Raw genomic sequence first — 25,580 nt, 5'->3', positions numbered from 1 at the left:
CTTACAGAGTAAGATGTAATCAGTGCTATTGGGATACAACTTTAGTACCACTGGTGCCACATAAATTTTGTCCCAGGAGTCTTGTGGAGGAAGAGCTGTTCCATGTCAAGGAACATTTGGCACAGACAGATCCCAGATCCCTGGATGGGACCAGGGCTGCTCCTCACCCAGGGTGTTTGCGATGCCCGTCTTCACGTTGTCTGTGCAGATGTGGCTGATGCGGTTCTCGTGTTCCGGCTTGGCCAGTACCACTATCCTGATGTTCCAGAGGGTGTGGATAGCTATCTGCAGGGATGGGAAGGTTAGAGATTACACTTCTGCACATCCCTGCAGAGGTGCAGTATAGCTGCAGCCTTCCAACTCCTTCTGTAGTCCTTCTCCTACACAGATTTTCTTCCTGTGCTCAGGATATGTTTGCAGTCATTTTAATCAAAGGTGGGAGGAAGGACCTCGCTATTTTCTAGTGCTTTTTTCTAGTTGAACTTTGGATTACCTTGCTTGCACAAGATAGTTTCCTAATCACCATGAGAGTTAGAAGTCCTGTGACTTTCCAGATATGCTTAGATTTGTTTCTTGACATCACTGAAACTCATGAATGTCCAAACCTGGTCTTAATAAGTTTCAGTTTATTTCATGACTGTGGCTGTGTACCTTGAAAGTGCGATAGCCTAGGGCAAGATCTTGGCTACAGCTGGCTCAGGAGGTTTTACAGTATCCTCCTTTTTTAAGGTCAAAATAACAGCACCACCTGAGTCAAGTTCTCAGCACCTGCCCTTGCTCCCAGCCTGGCAGGGTCCCTGCTTTGCCAGTAGGGGGTCACTGTCCATAGCAATGTGCCCATCTGGCCAGCTCCAGGGGAGGATCTCCACACAGTCAGTTCACTCTCCCTCATCCAAATGCAATGAGGGAAGGGGAGGAGATGTAGGCGAAATCCCACTTATTCCTATTTCTTTTATTTGAACAACATGTACTCTCCTCATATGCCCGAGTTATGTGCAATAACTGGAATAACCCCTCACCACTTTGAAGCTGATACTGGTGATTTCCTGCAGAGATTGCCTCAGTGTCTCCAGCCATTCCTTCTCCCCTTGGGGATCCTCCTGGGTGCCAATCACATAGATGTCATGAGGAATGTAGTCAGCAGTGTCGTCACGGGTCTTCCCCTGCCCCTTGGAGAGGAACCAGGAGGTGATCTTCTTTGGGGGAGGTGCTGCACCTTTTATTAACAAATCCAACACCAAAGGAAATCAGAGTGTGTCCTGTCAAACCCAGGATGCAGATAACACGTGGGGACAGAAATGACAGCCTTCACATTGACTCCACCACACATCAGTTCCGTATCACACTCTTCTAAGATGACAAAGATGTTATCCCCACCTGAGTCACCAATGAAGGAGTGACTCTGCTTTGGCCTCTTTGCTCTGTTTCATCAGTTTACCAAAGCCAAGGCTAGCCAAGGGTAAAGGCAGGGAGCTGTACTCCTCCTGGCCTGCCACTGCCTTCACCTCACTCCTTAAAGACAGCTCAGCTCACAACAGCTGAACCAGGCTTTTCTCCCAAAACGGGAAAAAGAATTTAAATCCCACTGTCCTCACCTACACCTTGTCCCCTTCTCTAAATATTGCAGACCCTCAGCTCTCTTCCCAGGCTGGACACGAATCATCCTAGTCAGGGTCAGAGCAGCTGACAGGCAGGTGGTGGAGCTGCTCCTGTCCTGTCTGCAAGGTGGAGGATGATGTACACTGCTGCACCAGCTTTGTGCCAGCCACAGTTCCCTGGCACTGGAAGAATCCTTCAGTACCCATCAGGGACAACCTCATGGTCCTTTGACTGGAGCCACGAGAAGTGTCAAACCACATGCAGGAATAAGTCTGGATCTCAGCTCTTCCCCTGTGCCAGTGAGACAGCCCTGGTGTGCAGATCTGCCACAGAACACACACAGTGTCTGGAGCTCACCCCGGCAGCTGAGCACACATTTTGGCAAGTGTCTGAAGGAACACCCATGTCAGAAGAGAGCCCATACCCATATTCCAGGTCCCAATGAAGATGGTGATCATATCAGGCTCTGGTTGCTCTGAGTGTTTATTCTTCATCTGTTGCAGAAGCTGACAGAACCCTTCTCTCTTCTAGACAGGGAGGAGCAGAGACAATTAATGAGATGCTTAACTCCTCCAACACAACCTCCTGACAAACTAGCTGAACCAGGAAATTCCCAGCACACTTGAAGGGCAGATTGTTCCTCCACCATCCTGAAACCTTCCACAAGGCAGTCTTTCCTGTGGTGCTTTTTTAGGCACTTAGCCTGTGCATTGCTCTAACAAGTGCTGAGCTGGTCAGAAGTCTCTTCTTCCCTCTTGTTTGTCTATATGAGCCTTTTTGCAGCTGCCATCACAGAGTTCTTGCCTCTCCTCACTGTCCTCCTGCCCCAGTGACAGCCCCGAGTATGGCTCTCCAGTGCCTCCCTTTACACACACCTGTTCATTTTCTGGATGTTTCCAGAACAAAGGATAAATTTATTTTTTGCAAAGCCAAGCACCATCCTTCAGCAGTCCCTCTTTCTGCCAAGGAATGCCCCATGTGCCACTCCCCCCAGGCACCTGCTCCAGGCTGGCAGGAAGGGAGCACCGTGTACGTACCTTCGAATCAGAAAAAACATATTCCTTCCGCTGTGTTTTTTCTTTTTCTGTTTCCAGCACAATCACCAGTTTGTTTGGGAGCTTCTGGGACTTGATAAGCTGCAAGACTGAACAGAGGCTGAGTGTCATGAGCTGCAGCCACTGAGAGGAAGATCCCCCCAGAACAAGCAGGGCTTTGCTCACAGGCTCGGGATTTACGTGGTCTCTTGTGACCGGGACCCACTTTGCTCCACAGATCTGCATTTTAATGTGGCTTAATCCTGCTCTCTATAGGAACAGATTTGGACTCAAAGGGAAAGGACCTCCCAAGCTCATTCTACCTGGAGATCTTGTCCATCCCAAGCCCTGCAGCCTGAAGTGAAGCCTCGGCTTCCTGCAGGCAATCCTGTATTCCGAGCCAGCCTACATACATTCCTTCCCCATCTGCGAAAGAGGATGTAAAACCTCATTTGGTGGTAAAGGTGATTTCTCCCCATCTAAAACAGCAGCTAAGTAACTATGAACACCAGGTGGAAAAAGCCATATATGAAAGCTCATCTTTTCAACCACTGCCAGCGACAGGTTGATTTTCTAGTAGGAGAGAGCCCAAGGGCATCGTTTACTCTCTGATAAATCTGTTTGGCTCAGTCTCAGTGGGCTGCCTGTCCAGAAACACAGCAGAAAAAAAAAAGGGAAGTTGTTTGAATTGGGCCTTCACAGACCAAGCTGGTATTGCTCATCAGGGCACATACTGATTTACATACAAAAAAACTCAAGGGAAATTCAGTGAAAAATGTTACTGAAACTGAGTGTTTGGCTTTTTACCATCAAAAATCATCAGAGAAGTCAGTATGTTCCTGCAGAATGTCTTTCTTCAAGTGACATTGCTTTTCAGTAGAAAAATGGGTCTATTGCAACCAGCTCTGTGGGGAATCTTCTACCAAAACCTGCTCCCCTGTAGTCCTAGTGTCTTCATTTAGACCAGAAAGCAGGGTCTAAAACAATTTGTGAAAGCTGGTTATCCCAGTCATGACTCCCTGGTCTCTGTCTAGCCTGACTAGAGCCTTGTACAACACCCAGGACCTGGCAGAAATCCTTGCCCTCTGGGCCAGACCTTGTCCCAAGTGGAGCCAAAGGGAACCCCTCCCCATCATCCCGGAGACCCAGAGTCCAGTCCAGCATTTGTGACCTTAAGCATCTTACTTTTCTTGTGGGTATAAAACTTGTCTTCTGGACCATCCTTAGATCTCTTGATAATCAGTTTTCCCATTTCCACATCAACCTTGAGTTGTATTTTTGAGAAAATCCCTAGGGAGTCAGCTTTCACCTGTTGGAAGACAGAGAGGTTTCTTGTGAGCGATCTATGCTTCAGTAACACTTATTACAAATGCAACATTCCCCTGAATTCCTGGACACATATCATTATGCCACTCTCACTAGACATCTCTTAAGCTTTTGCATGGTGCTAAACAGCATCCAAGAATAGCTGTTATCTCTGTGGCAGCACAGCAAAGTTCCCAGGAGCTGAGATACCAACATAAATCTGTGTTACTGTCCTTCCACATTATGATCAGCATCGTTAAAGAAGTACATTTACCTCAAAAGTGACAGGGGGAATAAGGGAGCGCCGGTGTGTTGAATCAGGGCCTTCAATCAACAGTGTTTTCACCTGTAAAAGAATTTATGTGCAATTTATTGCATTTGGAGATTCTGCATTACATTGACAGCGATGAGATCAGAGTAATCTAATCTTAGTGTAGCAGAGGACTGCACTGATAATGAACAAGAAACATAACTAGAGGCAAAAGATGACAGAAAGACAACATAAAACAGCTTTAGAACTCTACCTTTTCTTCAATAGAAGACAGCAAAGAAATCAGCTGGTTGAGTTTCAATACAATATTGACTGGACTTGCTTCACCAAGCATCTGAAACCACAGCACAATAACAAAAAGAAAAAGAGAGGTGGGTGATTTCCAAACCCCTGGAGCATGGCCTGGAGTGCAGCCCCAGGAACACCCCACACACAGAGCAAGGAGCACCACCTGTACCTCTGCCACTCTGACCTGTAATGGGCAGCACAGGAGCATGGAGTGTGGCTGAACATGCAGAAGTATGGGAGCATGGAAGGACAAATCCAAAAGCCTTTTCCATAAGTTAGAGGCAGCTGGCCGTGCAAGGGGGTCACCTTGCTGCTGGGGGGCAGGTTTGCATGACCAGCTCTGGGGCTCAACATACAGAAGTCCTGGACTTTTGGCTTTTTGGCAGGGAGAGGAAGGTCATAGGGACTTAAGTGGGTTTGGGAGAAGGAAGGATTTGGCAGTGAAACATCCCGGAGTGAAGTTTATGGAAAAAGAAGTGTGCAGTCCCAGCCCACAAGCTGAGGGAGGGTGGGGAGGTGGAGTCCTCAGGCAGCTGGTGGCACTTTCCTCTGGGGCAGAAAGGGGGGCAGGCATAAGGGGCTATGTGGGATATAAGTCACTGTGTGCCCCCTGCAATGCAGCCAGGCAGTGAGGAGAACAGAAGTGGCACCTGACCCCCCAGCCCCTCCCTACTCCAGCCACAGTGCCCCCTCCTCCCCTCCCACCCACCAGCCCCCTTACCTGGGAGCGCTGGTGGACACCGGGGTGCAGCTGCTGCTCAAACACCTTCTGGATGGATTCCAGGGATGGCAGAGTCCTAGAGGCCTCACTGGGGACAGAGACACGGCAGAGGTCTGAGGCTCTGGCTCTAAGGGTCCCTGGGTTGGTGAGCACTGGGACAAAGCTGCACAGCAGAGACTGTGGGCACACAGTCACACTGGGCCTGCCCTCACCATGTGCCCTCTGAGCTGCTGGGAGGGTGATGGGAGCATTTCCCAGCTGCTGTAGTGACACTGCCAACAAGGCAGGTGACTCAGGCAGTGACTTTGCCTTGCATGGCCACACTGGCTGTTCCTTGGGGTTTGTTCTGGAGATTCTAACTTTCTCCCCAAAAAGATCCCCAGACTTGGCCAAACCTGAGGACACAGTGTAAAACCAGCATCAACCCAACTATGCCAGCTCATAGATCAAAGTGCACCCAAATGTCTCACAGCCAAGTGCAGTTTGGTGCCTCTGAACGCTTCAGGGGTGGGAGCAGCTCGGCTCAACACAGGTCCTGTGTAGCTGCTGAGGCTGACACAGGCTGCTGGGGACAGTGCTGGGGACAGTGCTGGGGACAGCGTGCAAAGAGGAAATTAATTCTCAGATATTTCATCTCCCATGACAAAGAGGGGCCGAGCCCAGCAGGAGGGTGGAAGGGCCAGCCTTTCATCCTGAGCAGAGCCCTGGGTAACAATGAGGTTCCCTGAGCAGTTCCCCATTAGATTGCACAGGATGCTCATTTGTCAAACGCTGCGTGTGAGTTTGGCACAGCAGCTGCGGCGATAATGACGAGACTCATCAGGGAAAGAGCAGCCAGGGAGCACAGGTCAGCAGGAAGGCAGTGCTGGGGAGCAGTGCTGGCATGCTTGCATTGTGTCTAGTCAACGCTGGATATTAATGATTTCCCTCACTTTCCTACATCTGAATGGACTGGATTTTATTCCCTGTTTGCTGGGGAAAGTGCTCCAAAGTGAAAGTATCACTGTCTGAAGATCAGATATTTGTCTAGGTGTTGAACCATGGATGATTAGTGGCCTAAATTAAGCATTCATGTATGAAATTTCAGTCTGAAAGAACCATGGGGCGCAGAGAAGTACAAGGCACTCGTAGGAGTCTGGTTCTGCTAATCTTAGTCCTCCAACACCGCTATTCAGCTCTGGATCCCCTAGGGCCAGTGTCACTGCAAATGTCTCTGGCCCCAAAGCCAAGACTTCCACTGATTTCTGCAGCCATGGAACCAGGCCCCAGGAGACTGCATGCAGTTGCAGGAGCACTGGGCCAAGTTCAGTTTGGGAAGGATGAAAGGATATTTACTGTGACCAGAAGGGCAGGCCGGGCAGGCCTGTCTCTTGAAAACACACAGCAGGAGCTGTTTGAAGCAACTCAGAAGTGATTTCTCATGGGAAAACTGCCCTCTGCTTACAGTGCAACCTGTAGGATAAGTGTGAGGAGGAGGAAGAGCATCTGAAGGCATTCAAACTCACCAAAACCACAGGGTGGTTTTAATGGCACTTGTAACTCCTTTTGTTTTCTTTTCTTGACAGTATAAACACATTTAGTGATCTTTGTTGAAGTGTCAGAAGCCACATGCAGTGGCACAAGTGCTGGTGTCACAAGTGCTTGAAAAACTGCCTTAAAACCTCTCTGTGCAAATTATCCAGTGAGGGAGAACAAACAAGAACATGCAGAGCAGCAATTGATGACCAAAAGATGGCTTTGGACAGTAGCAGATTGAATAGGTCACTATTGGTGCTTTTTGCTTAAAGCCGAACAAATCCATTGACATGAGTAGTCCCCACTCTCCATGAGTCAGCTGTCCAGCTGCTGGAGGATTCCCCTGGCCAAGGAACTCCTTGTATGCCAATTGCTTTTAGCACCAAATGGCTCTCAAAGGTACCCATCAGCCTTATGAGTCTCTTTTGTTCCATTTTCAGTACAAGAGTGGCTGCTCCGTTGTCCCCCAGGCTCTGAGAAGGAAATGTGCCATGGCTGTCCTCACCCCTTGGCCACAGTTAGCTCTAGGAGGTAGCAGCAGCTTGCAGCAGAGTTAAACCAGCTTTCCCAGTCTCTGATGCACACTGGGGTCCAGTCCTTGCTTAACTCATCAGGGCTTAAAGAGCTCACAAACTTCACACTCTGGTCTGCTGTGGCCCAGCTCTGCTTGAGCTCCTTGGTCAGAAATGGGTCCTGCACCTGCTCGTGGATAACACCCAAACTGCAAAGGGCATAGTTATAGGATGTCACTTCACAAAGTCCAGTCCCCAAAACTCCTACAGAAAATCTGGGAATGTAAAAGGTGCCCTGGCAGTTGAAGGAATTACAGACCTGTTGCACCTCCTTCCTTGCCATTCCACATGCATTTATGAGGAGTAGGGTTGTGAAACCCAGATACGCTGAAGCAGAATAAGAAGCTGGAAATAGATGAATCCAGCCATCCTCAGAACAGCAGCACTGGAGGTGTTTCAATAACACAAGACTCTCACTTGTGAGTTCATTTGAGTTTAGTTTCCATTGTTCAGGTTTATCCTTAGCCAGCCACCTGGGTCTCCCCTTCTGTGGGGGAGAGCAGCAAAACCCCCAGGCAGGGTACAGAGGGGCAGCTCCTCACACAGCCTGCCCTCATCCTCCCAGGGGCCTGGCTGTGGGCACCTGGCTTCTAGGGGAGCAAGAGCAGGCCAGCAGCACCAGCAGCCTCACTGCTGATGCACCAGAGAGAAGGGGATTGCAAGCCATGGACAGGAGTGATGGGCCCTCACGTGCTGCAGGATCTCTGCTCAAGGGTGGGCTGATCTCATTCGCTTATGGGCAGCAAGGGGGCAATCACCTCCTTTCACCAGAGAAAGACAGAGCTCTGCAAGGTTTTACTTCCCTGTTGGAGTTTTTCTATCTGGGACATGGAAGGTCTGTAAATAGGAAAGGTAAAATTTGTAGAGTCTAGAGTCTAGGCTTGTTCCTTTTTTCATTTGAGCTGGACTTCACCAACATCAGTGGAATCACTCCAAGTTCATAGTGCATTAGTGGGAAGGAAAATCAGTGTTTAAAACCTAGTTATAGACCAATATGTGCTTGTTTCCATAAATTACTTGTGCTTGACAATTCTGTGGGTGTGATTTATGCATTACCAAATTATACAGTTAATAAGTGCATTTTTGTTTTGTTTTTTCTAAACAAAGCATAAAATACAATACTCCACTGACTGAAAGCACCTACAAGGAAACTTCACTGTCAGAGCTTTGTCTTTTATACAGATTTCATATCTTTGGAGCAGAATCACAGGTCATGAGATCTAAATATCCTGGTTTTGAGGGCAAGCCAATTTCCTATGCCAGAAATGCGGGTTCTGAACGCGTGCACATGGAACCTGTGTTAGACTACAGTGTTACAGCATTATCCTTTGCAAACCAGCTTCTAGTTACCTGAAGAGTCCTTTGCAAAGAACTGTAAGCAGTTTTTTCAGTTGAGGAAGGTTGCTTGAGCCAGTCTGCACCATCTCGAAGTCACTGATGATGTGAACTCGCAGGTAATCCTGGATGAGTTTAAGATGCTCATCAGAGACACTGTGAAGAAACAGTAAGGTCAAAAGCCAGCTCTTCTCTCTACTCCCAATAATCAAACAGCTTTCTTAATTTTCTGAACTTCCTACTGCCAGCACACACAGGTGGGGAGCAGTTTGCCTTGGATTTCAGTGTGAACATGCAATTCTCAGAACGGGACGATGGATCCCCTGCCACTGCTGACACCTTCTCCTCGCCCTCCTTCCCCACCCCAAACCCTCTGTGACTCCTGAACTGCCACACCAGGGCAAGTCTTTTGATGCCTGGCTTTGCCAAAGCCATGGTGGCATCCCTAGCCTTGGTAGGTGAAGCCAGGCTGCTGTGAGATCACCAGTGTCAGCAGCTCAGGAGCTCTGGGGAGAGGAAGACTGCCTTTCACCTCACCAAGTTCCACTTGGAAGGTTTTATTCCAAGCAATCCAAAACAATCTTAGGGGGGCTGAGACCACAGAGCTGTACACCTCCCTGTCTCTGTGGTGCTTGGACTCCAGCACCTCAGGGAAGGGTGAACCAGGCAGACTGTATGTGCTGTGCTGTCTCGTGCCCTGACAAAGTGCAGAAAGTCCCATCTGGCTGCTTGTGATGATGCAGATGAAATGGTGGAGGCAGCTGAACAAAACTGGGTTTCTCTCAGTCAGCTGCTACTGGGCCACCACAACACAACCTGTGCTGCTGCACACGACCACTGTTTGCTCACAGCCTCCCACTGCCCTGCCAACAGACATGTCTTCTGATGGCATTTTTGTTTTATTTTTACACTTTGCAGATCTGGTCATTAAATGTCATGTGGCTTCCTGTAAGGCTTCAGTGCACGTCCAGATTTGACACAGCATGTGGGACAGTGTGAGTCAGACCCACAGCTGGGGCAGATCAGTAAATCTGAGCACCTGGAAATCCACACACAAGTTTATTCCTTCTGAAGACTGGCTGGTGCTTTCCAACACAACGTGTAGTTTCTTTATATTAGAAAGCTACACCTCAGTGGAGAAAGTCTTTTGATTTTTTAATAATTTAAATTTTAATACTTCAGAAAAGTGTTTTTCCTAGATGACAGCTGGACTGTAAAGAGCAGCCAATGCACTGTCACCAGTAGTATAAATGAGGAGTAATTTCATTCAATCAAATACATTCTCATTTGTCCCAAACACAGAGGCCCAGAGAGCACAGGGCTCGGCTAAAGGCTGATCCTGCAGCCCTGTGACTTGCCATCCTCACCTGCTCGTGTCCTGGTACTGCAGGCGCTGGAGTAGTGTCTCGGAAAGGGACAGTTTATTAATATCTGCCACTCTGGAGTTTTCAGGGAGAGAGGAGACCTCCTTTGTGTCACCACCCGGCAGTGCCATGAGGATGTTGCGTGGGGGCAGGATGGGAGGTGTGGGCACCAGGTCTGGAGAGGAAGAAGGGAAAGGCACAGTCATCCCAGTATGGCCATGGGACCTCATCCCCCTCAGCCTGGGCAGGGCAGAGCCCCACAGTCCCTGCAGCCACCCCTTCTGAGGGCTCTGTCAGAGCTGGACAGCCCAGGGCTCGGTACTGCCCTGGCCCTGTTCCCAGGGATGTCAGTGGGGTGCCGCCAGAGGGATGAGCTGCCGGGCTTGGCCCTCTTGTGCAGGCAGCACCTGCCTGTGCCTGGCAGTGCAACCCTGTCCCAGCCAGCCTGGCAATCCCATCTGCACAGCAATGGAGTTGAATATACACTCTAAGCATTTTACAAAACACAGATGTTCTTCATCCATTATCATGGGGATCTGCTACTGGGGCAGAAGGGATGGAGGGGTGTAATAGAAAGAGCACCAGACACTGGAAAGAAGTGAGCAGCTAAAGTAAGGAAATTCAGATGGAGAAAATAGACTCCATGATCCAGCAGAGGGGCTGAATATCCTGCCTTGTGTCCTGGGCTGGAAGAACAAAGGGTTTTCCTGCTCTGTCATCCTGCTGCTCAACACACCTCCCTCTCCTGGGAGAAGAGTGGGTTCATCTCCATTGATCCCAGACATGGTCACCTCTCTTTTCATACCAATTGCTCCAACACTTTGGCACACCTGTCATGTGTAGCCATTTGAGTTGTGAGGTTTTGGTTGGTTGTTTCCTAATGGTGGAATCTGCATTACAAAAAGGTCCCCAGGACTCATCCACTACTAGTGGGCAGTGCTGTGATTCACAGAGCCACCAAAGCACTGAGCCATGGCACAGTCGGGTGGTGCATCTGCAGGGTGCTCATCTTCCACCTCTGCAGTTCCACATCCAAGATGGTCAGACATCTGTAGGCCCTACATGGCTCCAGCACCATGGCACCAAAGTGCCTTAACAAAATCCAACTCTGTACACGAGCAGCCCAGCCCCAGTGATAATCTCTCTCCATTTGAAGGCTCTTAGTCTTGGCTAGAACTTCATTCCCTGCTGCTTGCCTCTCTCTGTATTATTTTTGCTGTAGTTGCCTCCCCCGCCCTGGAGACTCAGTGCAGCTGGCCAAAAACCAGGAACATCTTTCCTGAGCAGCTTTGCAAAATGTTGTTCAGTTTCTTCAGGAGGATGGCATACCAAAGTCTTCCAGCTCCTGTCAGATATGCATTGGGTTACATAAATGCACACAGACATGTTGATCTGCTGTAGTGCACAGGCCTGTCCATCTGTCCCAGGACTGTGTCCTTCAGACAATTTTATTGCAGCGCTCATCGTTTCCAGACAGACGTCAGAAAGAACAGGAAGGATGGCTCTGTGGGCATGACCTTCCCCTGGGGCTCAGGAGAACAATGACAGATCCAAGGGATGATCCAGGCAAAATCCAAGGAACAATCCAAGACCAATGAGTGTCAGGAACACAAATGACATTTCATATAAAATAGTTGGGATGATGCCAATCATATATCTTCATCTTACATCTGCCTCTGTACACAGAGTTAGACTGTCTGCCACTGCTGGATCTGTGCCCTCTGGTTCTGACTGTCAGAAATGCCCCCTAGATCAGAGCAGTTGAGGGGGCCTGAGTTTCAGAGGACCCCAGACCCTCGGCAGCTGCAGGTGTGTGGCACTGCAGAGAGAAGAGCTCCAAGGCCTGGGGGGCCCATCTCTGCTGTGACAGGGCCCCCACGGGTGCGGTGCAGGGAGAGGGTTGCAGAGGCAGGGGACATGGCTGGACATAAACCAGCTTAAGACCAGGGAGGAACAACAGATTAGCCACCCCACACCAGACAGAGTATAACTCTACAGAGAGTCTCAGTGTATTCCCTCAGGTGAGCTGAACTGATGCTCCAGTACCACACAACTCAGCGTCCTGCCAGCTCAGGCCTCTCTGTGCTCTGCTCCATTTTATGCTCTGGTCCCCTGCCTGCACTGCAGATCTCTAGTCTCAGGATGAGAGTCAAGGGTCTGCATCACCAAGTCACCCCACAGGTCTCTTACCAGCATCCTCCTCTAGTTCATCTGCAGCCTCCTCCTCTTCCCGTGGCACTGGATATCTGAGGTGCCATATCAGACCCATGTTCTCCTTCCTGTAAAATTCTATCAGTTCCTCCAAGTTCTCGAAATACTTCACAGGAACACCCTCTGATGCCTGAAACAAAACACAGAGGCAGTCATGGTCTGGGATTTCCTAGCCAGAAATACAGAAGATAAAGTCACAGAGAGAGGAGAAAGCCACTAGTGCTGTCCAGAGAGAGCCAGCCCTGCTCTCGCTGCCCATGTGAGCACAGGCTGAGCAGAACAGCTCCTGCAGCACAAACAGAAACAGATACGCTCACAGCTCAAGCCAGAGTCAGCACAAACACCAACCTCAAAGACTCACTGAAGCCAAGTGCAAGAGCTCTCTCGCTGAACTCAGCGTGCTTGGCTTCACAGCAAAGGAAGACTTTAAAAACAAGAAATTCTCCTGGATTAATCTTTGCATTCCCTCCTTTACTGAGAACAAAACCCCTGGACTGTGTTATATTTCGTGGTATCCAGGAAGAATTTTTGGTGAAATTGCAAGATAAACACGGCTCGATGCAGACATTTGGATCCCTTCAGGTGTCAAAGGCTCAGAACTAGGCTCGAATGAAACATGGTACCATCCTGTACAGGAATGCTGGGAGGAGGTTTAAGGGGCTGAGGCTCAGGTTCTGGGGAGGACAGAATGTGCCAGGCCTGACACTGAGCCAGCTGAACTTTAACTGTGACTTTAAAGCTTTGTCTCCAGTTTGAAGTAACTTCTTGCACAGCCACACTTTAGACCTTCTGCTTCTGACTAAAAGGCTGGGTATTTAAATTTGTTTTGGGATTGCAATTATTGCCTGTAAAACTTAAGACACACGGAGTTTTGAACAAGCTTTTTTACTTGCCATTTGTGTTCGCCTTTTTTGTTTAAAAGACAAATGTAGCAAACCCAAGAGATTAAACAGGAGTAATGCAAACAAAGACTACAGTGAGGGGAACCCAGAGAAATGTCTGTGGTGAGTCCTAGCAGCAACAAGATTTAATTTTTCCTAAGGAATAAATAAAATCTCAGGCCAGAAATTAGGACAGTGCTTTCAGTCTTTGAAGCCATCAGTGCCCTCAGGCCTGCCATCAAAAACACCTTTCATTTTTAACTACACCTGCTTGTCTTTAAAGGGTCAGGAAGACACATTTCATAACAAACGTGAATGATGTTTCTGAGAGCTCTGCCTGTACAGCCTCCTTTTCTGTCTCACACAAAAATGTTCCTGCCTTTAGCAAGATTCTCATACACTGGGAAAAAAACCCATGAAGGTAATGCCTGGGCAAATATCAGATTATATTTTGGTGAGTCCAGAGGAGTTGAAACAAATTGATGGTTAAAACTTCACATGACTGTACAAGCACAAGGCCAAATCCTGCTCTGCTAGAGTGGCACAGACTCAGCACAATCAGAATGACTTCTCATTTACACCAATTAATGCAAGTAGTCTCTGGTTCCTCCCAGATTTTTCTGCTTCTTGTTGCCAAGCATGAAGGCTGGGAATCAGGGAAGATCATCAGGGGAGAAACAGCACTTTGCTCTAATCTGCCATAGCAAAGGATCCTGAAGTTCCCAGCTGGAACAGACCTGGAATAGTTCAGCCAGTTCTCTGTTCCCCTCCCCTGCAGCACCTTCCTGTGCTCCCAAATGCCCACTTTTGTGTTATTTAAGCAGGTGTGCCCAGCAGCCCTGCCAGCAGCCCAGAGCACACTGCTGGCAGCACTGACAGAGGGATGGCAACACCCATGCCCAGCCCATGGCAGGGTCACCCACACTTCATCCTCCAGATTAACCTTTCTGGGCTGCCTTCTGTCCACCTACAGCACTTGTAGACGGGCTGGAGCTCATGAGAGACAAGGCTTGTGATGGTTTGCTTTGCCCTAAGCTACCCCAAAGAGCACCCAAAGCCATCAGCCCCATCAAAGCACACACATACCCTAAAAAACACCAAGGGTAAGCAGGGTCAGGGTTTGTCACGTGCATCCTTGTAGGAGGAAAACTTTGCCATCAAGGCTCTCTCTCACCTCTTGAGTTACTGCAGCCTACTCTGCTCCCTCTCTTTCCAAAGTCGTCTTCACACTCCTACTTCACTTTCCTTCACTACCTCCCTGTCTGCCTGCTTCCCCAGATCTCCCCTGACTGGTGACTGTCCCCACAACACCCCATCTCACTGCTGCACAGCATCCCTCCCAACACTGCCTTGTCCTGCCCCTCACCTCCTGCTTTCCCAGGGCACCTGCAAGAAGCCACAGTGCCCTGCACGGCTCTTCTAAGGCCAAACAGAGCCCTGATGGAAGTGGGAGGAAAGGCTGAGTTAGCACTTTTTGCTACCAAGGATAGTTCAGTCTCTGAAACTGTGCTGGTCTCTGTGGTAACCAGAAGAAGGAGCATTTTGCAACAGACCTCCTTCCTCTAACTCCTTGCATTTCAGGAGTGGACCCAAGCCTGTGGTGCAGCCCAAATCCCCCACAGGCCCCAGCTCTCGTGCAGGCTGGCTGGGTGCACACATGAGCAGAGAGGCCCTGCTGCTATGCACCCTTTCTACCCTGCTAGCTTGGCCCACCACCTCCAGCCACCTTTCTTGATGAAGCCTATAATCTCCTCTCTCAAGGGTAACTGGAATTTGTGGCCATGTTGAGGAGCTGGGATCTGCATGCATCTGTACCCAGATACTCCTTCCCAAAGAGAGGTAGCCTCCAACCCAGCAGTGCCAGCTCCTCTGAAAGCCCACCTTCCCCAAGTCCACCCAGGATAAAAAGGACCCACTCTCCATGGCACAAGCAAAATAAAGGACTGCATTTCATATTTTGAGACAGAACTCAGCAAAGAACTGAGCCTATGTCCCGAGCAACTGCACAGAGACAGCGAGAGCTGGATTAAGAAAATGGGGAACCAGCAGGGTCAGGAGCTCTGACCAGCCATGACCAAGCAGAGGGGGAAGGATGGGGAACCTCAAACCTGCTCAGCACCCGCTCAGTGGGGTGGGGGAGCTCGAGGTCCTTCCCCGCACCACAAAGGCCACAGCGGCGGCACCGCCTCGCTACACATCAGCTTGGCCATCACCAGTCTGAAAGCAAAATTGCTGGATTATTCTCACTCATTTTCTTCTGCATCATTATTTGCAGGGACCTCACAGAAGAAGTGTGTGGGAAGGGCTGCGCCCCCCCAGCACAAAGCAGTACCCAGCAATCCTCTCTGCCTTTTGCCCGCACTATGAAACGAGCTCCTCCCAGCTCCAAGCACCTCCCAGATTTCCCCACTCCCCCAAAGAGAGCACGGCACTCTGCTTTGCACTGCCTCCCTCTGCAGAGAGGTACAGCAAAAACTGCACATTGTTTGAAATGGGAGAGAGGACAGTAAAAGTAAGACCCTGTTGCACTTGTTTTTCCCCTTGGGGAAGGGATGGGAGCAAAGCCTGCGTGACAGACGACACTCACATTGTTCGACACACAGCCACAAGGTGCTCGGATGCCACCAGTGCCACGTGAGCCCCTCCAAATCCAACAGCCTGACACTTTGCTCCGAGCCTACAGAGCAGTAGGACCATCACCCAGGCTGTGGGGTGTTCCCAGCCAGCTCTGCAGGGATGATGCCTGAGTAGCATCAGCTGAACACAGAAAACCTGGTTCATTAATGTTGCCGCCAGAGCTCGGGTTGCTGGATGACCCACCTGAAGGCTGGTCTCTGCCAGCAAGCAAGGAAAGCAGGGACATCTGCTTTCTTCACACTTGAACCTGTGGCAAAGGCTTAGAGGTGGGAGGGAAAAGTGGTGGTGGATAGTAAAATAGTGGCATTGAGTCAGTTCGCAGGTAGTTGCAGAGCACAATTCCAAAAACTGGATTGAGGGAACACTGAATAAACGTCCTGAAGACAACAGCTCTGGATGACAAGAGCGAGGAATAACGCAGCCTAGACTTTACACAAACTTGTTCTGGACTTTCAGCCAGGAAGCAGAGGCAGAACAGGCCCTGTGAGCAAAGCAGAGCAGGACGGGGCAGCGCAGGGGGAGCGGGAGCCACCCCAGCAGAGCCAACAATGAAATCCACTTCCCGCCCCCCTGCCCGCCTCCAGTAAGTAACTATTTCCTTGGGGTTATCGCAGCACAGATCTTGTTTTAATTACGGAGTGAATTGTTTCAGGTCATTATAAATGTGGATGGCAAGTGTCATCTCCACGGCAACACCCCACATCCCAGAAACGTGCTCCCAAGTCTGCCAGGACACCAGTGGTGTGGAGGGCAGGCCCAGTTCCAGGGGGATTCCTCCAGCATCCTTGCTGGTACCTCAGCTTTGTGCTGATGGCAGCCACAACACACAGAAAGGGAACACCTAGCAAACAGATGCAATTTAGGGAACAGCCCACAAACCAGCAGGATTGTACAAAGGAATCTGTGGAATAGTGAATCAGACAGTGAGAAGCAATTTTACAGTGGGAAGCTGCATCTGAAGCACAAGTCCCTCTAAGATCTGTTAATGGGAGTGTCACACAAGATGCAAAAAGAAACTCCTCTACTGTACTTCCTGCCATAAGACTTTAGCTGGACTGTTCTGTGCAGCTTGGGGCACCAATTCTTATGGAACATGTAAAAATACCATACAGAAACCCAAGGAAAAATTCCAAAGAAGGCCAAAGAGTTGGAAAATGGGATTTGCAAGGAAAGCTCAGAAGAAAGGGACTGGTATGGTCTGGCAAAGGGGCAGCCTGGAGATGGCACAGCAGCAATCTTACAAGTTTGAAATTCTCTTATAAAGAAGATGGTAACCAGATGTGCTGCAAGTCCCCGAGGGACAGCAGAGGTGGGGGAGGCTTTGCAGCAGAGGAGGTTAAGATAGAGCTCAGGCAGCTCTGCCAGGCAGAGACAGTAAAGTTGGGCTACACAGAGAGTGTGTCCATGTCTCTGGAAGTGCTGCAGTGCAGGGTACCCAGGCAATCCTCATAGCCAGCATCCAATCCTGCTTCTGCTGGGGAAATGGGAATGCTGGGGGGAGACCTGCAAGGCCTTCTGCCACCCCTAATCCTGGAACCACGAGAATCTCTCTGCACATCTGCCAGCTGCCTTTATTCACATCCTGCTGCATCCTTGAAGGAGACAGCTAAAGCTGACTCTGACCAGCCCAGCCATTTCAGCTGCATCCCAAACCACGATTTTCAGATCTCCCACTTTGGACTCCGGCCCTTTTGGCTGTGAGCCCCCTTTCCCCCAGGATGTCTTGGTGTCTCCTGTCCTCCAGACCCTGCCCTCAGTTCTGCAGGTCCTTCCAGTTATCAATCCCTCCAATCCTCTCTATCCTTACTGTACAATGGTTGAACACCACTAGCTACAACTTGCTCTTGTCTTCCTGCTGAACAGGCTTCCAGGCTGTTCATTTCATGAGAGCAGGCACGACTAAAGCCTTTAATCACTAATCTTTGGTTGAATCTTGGGATCCCCTTTCCAAATTCAACCACCTGGACTTTTCAACAGGTTTTTGTATGGCTGAGACAACCTAATCTTCCTTTGCCACCTGGCCAAGAGAACACCTCGACAAAGACACTCCAAACACGGGTTCGGTGAGGAGCAGCTCTGAACACACCTTTAGGAGAAGTTGCAAATGGAGTATAAAGACATAAAATAAAAAGAGATTTAAAAGATGTAAAGCCTATGCTAAGCCAGGAGAGGAAGTGGTTAACTTGGGGTTCATTACAACAATTGTATAAATAGATGGCACAGGAAGTCTGGGGCCCTCAGAAGGAAGAGGAAGTGTTTTCCTTTCCTGTGCCAAGGCACAAGGAGGAACTAGGAAACTGGTCATCTGCTTATATTGCTTAAGGCCAATCTTTTCTAACCAGAGTGCCTTAAAACAGGTATTTAAACACATATGTAGGCATTTCAGTAACAGGCAATAACTTTTCAAAGTTATAAAATTCTTGCAATGCCCACCAGCTTAAATGGAAGCTGAAAATCAGGTCGCTTCTACTGTGGTGAGAAAGGCTGGCAGGAACTTTTCTCCTTTCAGATTTGAAAAAAAAAAAAAATTCTAAGTTTTCAGGTTTGGAAAAATGTTATCTTCAAGGCTGACTGCTAGCTAGGAAGTCTAGGTGGCATTTTTAAATTTACTTCTGGTTCTCACGTAGGCAAGCTTTTTACATTTCACTAAGAAAGGGATCCTAAGAGCCACAAAATTCCTGGTAAATTATTTTTTTACAGCATTTTAAAGCAACCTGGTTGTGTTTCGGTTTTGTTTTGCTGGAAAACATGCCTTATTTTTAGATCGAGTCTTGTGCTAAGAAGTTCCAGGAGCATTTCACAAGAATGGGATCATAGACAGGAATCACAGCTGGGAGAAACAGCTACTTCCCAAAATACAAGCCACCCAGAAATGTACCCTCATTTGAATGCAACACCCGGGGCTTGGAAGAAATGGAGCTACTGAGGAGCACGAAGGGAGAGGAGCAAGTGTGTGGCTGAGGAAAAGAGGGATCCTGTGACACAGAGGGGCAGTAAAGAAATGAACTTTGATACGAGGTGGGAACTTTGAGCTAGCAAGGGAGTTCTGCTGCTGGGTAAAGCTCAGCAAGAGGGTCTCTGCTGGGGAACTCAGCATGAGAGAGGAGGCAAGGGGAAGAATCCAGGGAACATGGGCAGAGGATGCTTGTGGGTGGGTGGGGCAGTACTTCCTCACCTGGAAAAAGAATCATACAGATTTTGGGGAGAATGGCACAGTGTAAGCGCAGTTACAAGTTATATAAATTTAACAATGTTGGGGGAATGGCAGGTGAATAGTCCCTGTCTCCTCCAAGATGAGATGATGGAGGCTTTCTTGTCTCATCCTGCATATGGTTTGGTCCTGATGCTCAAGTTAGCTTGTCCATGTCACTTTTGCTACAGTGGCCTTTTAAATTTAAGACTTTGGGTGAAACCATGGAATTCAGAGAGCTCTAGGAGAGAGGTTTTCAGAACTTCTGAAAGAGATTATTCATGGAAGGAAACAAGGAATTGCAATTTAACAGCTAAGTACATATTACTTCCAGCTTGTGATCCTGGCTGAACATCAGATATCCAAACAAAACTAAGTCAAAAAAAAAAAAAAGAAAATTACTATGTTGTCAATCTTATAAAATTCCCTCTGTTCCTCCAATGCAGCAGAAGGATACCAGTACATGCTGCCTCTCCCACAAGCTCCACTTCTCTAAGCATGACTTAAGAGACTCTGTGTATTAATTACTCACACTGCATCACAATTCCATTCTTATTAAACATTACCAAAAAACAGAAATGCTGAAGGTTTCCAGTTTTGGGAATGGCCATCTCACTTTTTCCTACCTTTGCTCATTCTGGGTTTCAAATGCTTAACGTGTTCTGTGTGTGGACTGTGAGCCCAGCTGGAGTTCATCTTAAAAAGATCCTGACTGTCATATCTGCCACTGCTAATCTCCTCTGGCCCTGCAAGGGTTTTGCTCTCTGTGATCCCACCAGCTCAAAGCTCAGGCTGCTTTGTTCTGGCAGCCCGAGCACTGGTCGTGTTCACAGGTAGCTCCCATGGCAGAACTGGGGCACTTGCAAATTAGGAGAGTCTTGAAGAGAAGGAATATTGAAAGGACTTCTCAGTAGGGTATGGTTGGCTGCCAGATTTTTATCTCAAGTTCCTTGTTAAAATTCTACATCCTAGAGTAAAACATATTAGAAGTTCTGGAAGGTAAAGGACCAGTGGAAGTCTTTTGAACCAGCATTTTCCCACCCATAATAAAGACATAGGTCATAAAAATAATGTACTCAGGTCCTACATAAAGACCTCATTCCACTCTTCTCCTGCACTCCATGATTCACATAAAAAGTATGTTAATTGCCAAATATCCAACTAATATAGTTAGACAGAAGCCAGGAAGAACACCAAGCAATTGTAGAAAGCATCAACACCCCATACTTGAGTTAGTCCTTCACATTAAATAAACCATTCAAACTCCAGCCATCAAAAAAGATATTGCCAACACAGCACATATGGATTCAGCTGGTAGCACCACAAGAAACCTGCTGAGCAACCAACCCTTTCAGTATTTCTCTGTGTTATAATAAAGAAGATTTACATCAACAACAAGCAAACAACAGTACAGTCCATGACAGAACATGAAGGACTGGGATTAAATTTAGCTACGGGGTGCAAGTCAGATGAGCTGGTGATGAATGAGCAAGGACTGCAGATCCCTGAGGATCTGATGCAGTTTTTTTAGCACTTCTGTAGTGTGTGGGCAGAATTTAAGTAAAAGTTTTGGAGTACACTACTTCTAACAACTTCTGTAATTATATCATAAGCCTTGTGCCTTTTGGTGTTCCACTGAAAAGCTTCAGCACTTCAGGTCAAATGAAAATTTCCATTTTCATTTCTTCCTAAAGTATGCAGCTCCAGTGCTTACCAAGACAAACCTGAAAAAAAGCAGGTCCCCAAGAGCTGGCAAGGCAACCAAGGCAGCAAATGTAACACAATGATGGTTCCTGAAGGCACTCAGTGCAGGTGTGGGATCTTGTCAGTGCCCCCTGCTCACAGGCACTGGGCTGGGACACTACTGCAGGTTATTTGCCTCTCAGGAGGTGATTTGCTTCTCAGGTACATGTATTAAGCATATATATTGCAGGTTATTTGCTTCTCAAATTCCCAAGCTCCCTTTTCCTTGAAACAGATGAAAACATGCCCAGAGTGGCTCTGCCTGCAGAGCTGGGCAGGATCCCTCAGCTCACATCAGTCTTACACTGTGGTGCTGGGGGTCTTCTCTAACCTGTGCAGCAGACATGGGAGGACCCACAATCAGCTCTCTGCTTGCTTTATTGTCTTCTTGCCTAAATGAATCCCAGTTCCAACTGTCACCAAGCACTAAACATGCATAAATTACAAAAGACAACCAAGTGGAAAAGAGAAAAGGTAAGACCAAAGAGGCCATACTTACTGAAGATATGCTACTGAAGCAGAGCAATGCAGGCAGGAGGTTCATGGGAAACAACTGCATTCACAATTCACCACATAGAACTGCATAATTTTCTGGGATTGCATAATTAAAACTTCCAAGAAATGCGCAGATAAGGGTGAGCACCTTAGTGTTACAATTTCCTGTCTTCAGCCTGCAAAATTTCTCAGTCTTTTGCTACAGCAATTGTTTTCTATTTTTGTGACACTTGGGGTGACCACTTGTACTTTCTTTGAAGGGGCTGTCCCTTATTTCATTCAGTTACTGCAAACCCTTACTCAGTTAAAGGAAGCCCTGAGCCATCCCTGCTGACTGAACAGATACAGAACCCAGCCTGAAGAAGCACCATCATTTAACAAAATTAACCACAAAACTAAAACCAGACAAAAAACACCCTTCAAACCCTCTCCTTTTATGTTCTCCCCTGAACCCGGAATAAAAATAGCGGATGTTACACGTTTTGTTACACTTTGCCTCCTAAAACTGGGCTTAACACAAGGTTTCTGGTTTTGCACCTCCTGGGATGTGGTGTACAGTGACAACAGGTACCTGGAGCCCCTGAGCAACCAGTGCCTGCTGCACGTGGCTCCTGCCATGTTCTATCACAGAGAGTACTTTATCCTAAGACTGTCAAGTTTTGGAGAATAAGGTTTAATACAGTTACCTGGAAGTTTTAATGCAGGCTTCCCAGGCTGGCACCAGAGAGCAGCCCCAGCCCCGTGGAGCTGGGCTGTGCTTTGCCCGCGGGGTTTGCTGAGCTGTGGGTTACATTCTGAAACACTGGAGAGGGAGAGCTCCAGAGCCCTGGGATGGAAGAGACTGCAGCCAGTTTAGACTTTCAGAGGACAAGCAAGATGGGAAACTCTGACAGAAGGTACGAACTGAAGACAAAAGAAGTCAGACAGGGGGGCAAAGGCCCGGGAACAACCAAAAGCTGCACTGTGACTTGGTTCTCTCAGAGGCACTGAAACAACTGAGTCTGAGCTGTCTTTGCTGAAGTCTGTTTCGCTTCCCTAAACAATTTCTCATTTGAAATCAAGCCCTGCATGCTTTGCATTTATGCAGCAACCTGAAAAAACAAAGGATTCTACATTTCTTTTAAAAGCCGTGATAACTTTAACCACCAAAAGGTAAATTCGAAGAGTAGTGGTGGAGCAGACCTCGTTTACCTAAAAGAAGTGCAACCACGACAATACTTTCAATGGAAAATGTTGTTATTTAAAGGTGATTGCATCTTTATATTTTATATTTATATCAGCAATAAGTTACTGCACGTGTAGGGTGTATAGGTCTCATTTCCTGAGGCTGGAATGCAGATCACATGAACAAAATCTAACTGGACCCCAAGTATTACTTGTGCTGTGCTGGATAAGTTCCACTTCTGCTTGGAGAGGGAATGCAGCCTGCAATGATCCATCTCATCAGCAAATCAAGATAGATCTCTGAACAAGAAAGGGCATTACCCTGTTGGGAACAAGCGTGGAAACAATTTTGTATTGATGGCAATATTTGCCATAAGTCTCATTGTAAATAAATCTCATATCAGTGTTTCCCAAGACTCATTACTATCTTAAATGATCAGCACAAGAAGCCTCATGCAGCACCAACAATATATTAACTTCTCTTTCTTTGAGAAAACAACTCAAGACTTGCCTGGAAATGAGCACTTCCCTCCGTGACCCATCATACCTCAAAGCACAGAAGCAATAAAACAGTGCTTCATTACCACACAGAGGAAAGAGAAATAATCTGTCGTGTCCCTGGATACCTTAAATTGAGTTATGAAGACTCATCAGAAGTCTTTGATAAAATACATAAAGGCTAAGACAATCAAATGGTTTGAACACTATGTGGTTGATGATATTAAAGCTAATATCCCTCAAATTACTGCAAAATAGGAATATTTTCTTGTTGAGAATGTTGGTTGCCTATGTTTTCAATTGTATTTTCTCATCTGCCATAAAAGGTTTAGAATCTCAGGAAAATTTTCATTTTAGTAGTCCTGGAGACCCTGAGGTGGGTGTGTCCCAGGGGCTCCTCTCAGTCAGGGTTGGACATTTGGCCTCTCCAACAAACCTGATTGTTGGAGCTCCTGTAACGGGAGCTGGAAGATCCAGTGGGGTGGGAAAGAGCTGCTGGGGATGTGGTTGTGGGTGGCCAAAGCCTTTCCAAAGGATAATGGGTGAGACAATAACTCCTCTAAACCAGTAATTGGTCAACTGGCCACTGTGTAACAGCCCTAATCCTTATCTCCTGAATCTGGAAGGATTTTGCAACCCCAGAGGGTTGGCTATTTGCAATTTGCAATTGTTTGAGTGTGATGAAGGCTTTGTGAGATAGCACATTTATTGGAGGGCAAGCAGCAAGAGAATTGATGACATGCACTGGCATTTCACTGCTTAGAGTGAGATTTTATCTGAAAGGACATCTAGATAAAAGGAAAAGGGATTTCAGTTCATGGCATTAACTTTCAAGTACCTGATTTCATTTCTTGGAGCTTGAAAAACAAAATAATACCACTTTAGCCTGATTTAAGCCATCTTCTCTGAACATTTTTTTTTATATTTCAGGAAACTGGTAACATTCTGGAAGGGTTCAAACTAGACAAAAGCTGGATATGCTTTGTTTGTACGAAGAATTTTGTATACTGAGAGATTCAGTAGCAGGAATGTGCATGTTTCAGGAAATACCTAGTTCTCTTATTAAATGCTGCTTCTTTCAGCCTTCCAAAACCTGTGAAATGCCTTCTGTTTATTCCTACCTCAGATGCAACAGCAGAAGAAACCATTTTCCTTGTATAAACAGATTTGGATAGTTTGCAGAAACATGAGATACATGTGTAATTTCAGTCTTACATGTAAAGAGCTTTACAAACTGATTTAAATCAACAATAAATTATATTGAAAAATACTAAAATTTTAATATCTACCGGGGTTTGTAATAAAATGAAGCTTAGTACAATTAAATTATGCATTTGGGCATACTAGAAATGTGCTGCCCTACCCATGTTTCAATGCATTGCCCATAAGTATTGCCTGGATGTCCAGTTGTCCCTTGTTTCTCTTCAAGAAAAGTAATCCCCTTGATTATCCCTCAGCCCTTCCATGCCAATGGAGTCCCACCAGCACATTGAGTTTTCTGTGGTAGAAACTAACTCCAGTGAAATCAGTGCCATTCTCATCATTACCCTGCCCTGACAGGGATGTCTCACAGCCCCTGTGCAACCTGCATGGGGCATTTGGGGCAGGCCTGTGCCTGCCCTGTCCCCACTGGAGACCAGGAGGGTTTGCCATCAGTCTGAGAGGTACAAACCCCTCACCCAGTGGGGACAGAAGTGGCTGCAGTGGTGAATGGCTGAGCCTCACCTGAAACAGTGAGCTCTGCTTTATCACCCACTGAAACCAGCTCAAGAGCAATTCCCCAGTTGAAAGGTTTTGATTAGATACAGGAAGATCAGCAAAATCCACAGCAAATCACAAAGTCCTTACTACAGGAAACCTTCTCTTAGCCACACGAGTCAGAGCAGTGTGGCAACGGGGAGACAACAAAAACTGCACCTCTCTGCAGGGCTGACAATGGACTCGGTGCTGCCTGTGCCACAGCCAGGCCTCTGATGTTGGTGACAGCAGCAGTGACACCAGGAATGCAGGAACTGACCTAAACTCCCAGCTCTTACCAGATGCTGCTGGCAGGATAGGCAGCCCTGCTCCAGAGCAGGTTCACACTCCGGATGGAGCCTCCAGGCCCAGCTCCACCCTGCAGGACTCATAAACAGAGGCCAGGACAAATCCTGCTCGGAGCAGGGACAGTCCTGTGGTGGCTGACGCGAGCAGAGCCCTCTCATCACACATCTTGCCCGTCCCAGGACAGAGGATTTTGCTCATTCTGGCATATTTAGCCAACCCACACACGGAGTACAAACTAAGGTGCTCCCCAAAAATGTGTTTCTAGAAGCATGCTGGGGAGGAAGGGTTTCAGCAGAAGTCCCTAACACAGTGTTTAGGGATTCTCCACCTCCTGGGAGCCTCAGAGTACACTGTGCCCCACCCCTGTGTCAGCTGGCACGGTGAGTCACAGCTGCTGGCCTGCCTTCTAACTGTTCTCATAGCACACTTGTTTCCTGTCACAGCCCGGTATCAGACCAGCAAAAAATTACCAGAAAAATTAAAAAAAAAAAGCTCTATGATCACTCAATGTAAAACAGTGCTGCCAGGGCATCTATAATTTTCACTGAAGTCAGCAAAACCCACAAGTAACTAGGGCCAGGCCCTCCCTTTGCAACAGGTAGTAAGTATAATGTAAGTAATTTGTTTAACTGGTGGATTTCAGCACAAATGCAAGGAGTGTTCCTGCTCCCAGAAATGATGGTCTGGTACTACAACTGCAAAATCAATGTT

At 47.7% G+C, this 25,580-nt stretch overlaps 1 protein-coding gene across 2 annotated transcripts in view; it reads right to left on the bottom strand.

The window, feature by feature from the left end:
* Window positions 1-25,580, bottom strand: part of INPP5D (inositol polyphosphate-5-phosphatase D) — a 52,862-nt gene that overhangs the window by 13,656 nt on the left and 13,626 nt on the right. The window contains exons 4-14 of one of the 2 annotated variants that reach the window (XM_032698229.1): window positions 12,195-12,345; window positions 10,008-10,179; window positions 8,656-8,796; window positions 5,219-5,306; window positions 4,463-4,543; window positions 4,213-4,284; window positions 3,819-3,942; window positions 2,637-2,743; window positions 2,024-2,126; window positions 1,020-1,216; window positions 168-285 (exon numbers count right to left, since the gene is read on the bottom strand). In XM_032698229.1, coding sequence (XP_032554120.1) covers window positions 168-285; window positions 1,020-1,216; window positions 2,024-2,126; window positions 2,637-2,743; window positions 3,819-3,942; window positions 4,213-4,284; window positions 4,463-4,543; window positions 5,219-5,306; window positions 8,656-8,796; window positions 10,008-10,179; window positions 12,195-12,345 — 1,354 coding nt within the window. Of the gene's footprint in view, window positions 1-167; window positions 286-1,019; window positions 1,217-2,023; window positions 2,127-2,636; window positions 2,744-3,818; window positions 3,943-4,212; window positions 4,285-4,462; window positions 4,544-5,218; window positions 5,307-8,655; window positions 8,797-9,177; window positions 9,286-10,007; window positions 10,180-12,194; window positions 12,346-25,580 lie in introns of those variants that run through there. The other variant, XM_032698230.1, reaches the window with a different exon arrangement.

Source organism: Chiroxiphia lanceolata, chromosome 10 (genome assembly GCF_009829145.1).
Source record: "Chiroxiphia lanceolata isolate bChiLan1 chromosome 10, bChiLan1.pri, whole genome shotgun sequence".
In the NCBI taxonomy this organism is placed as follows: domain Eukaryota; kingdom Metazoa; phylum Chordata; class Aves; order Passeriformes; family Pipridae; genus Chiroxiphia; species Chiroxiphia lanceolata.
The sequence above is the reverse complement of the archived record's forward strand: the minus strand, read 5'-3'. Positions and strand labels throughout refer to the sequence as shown.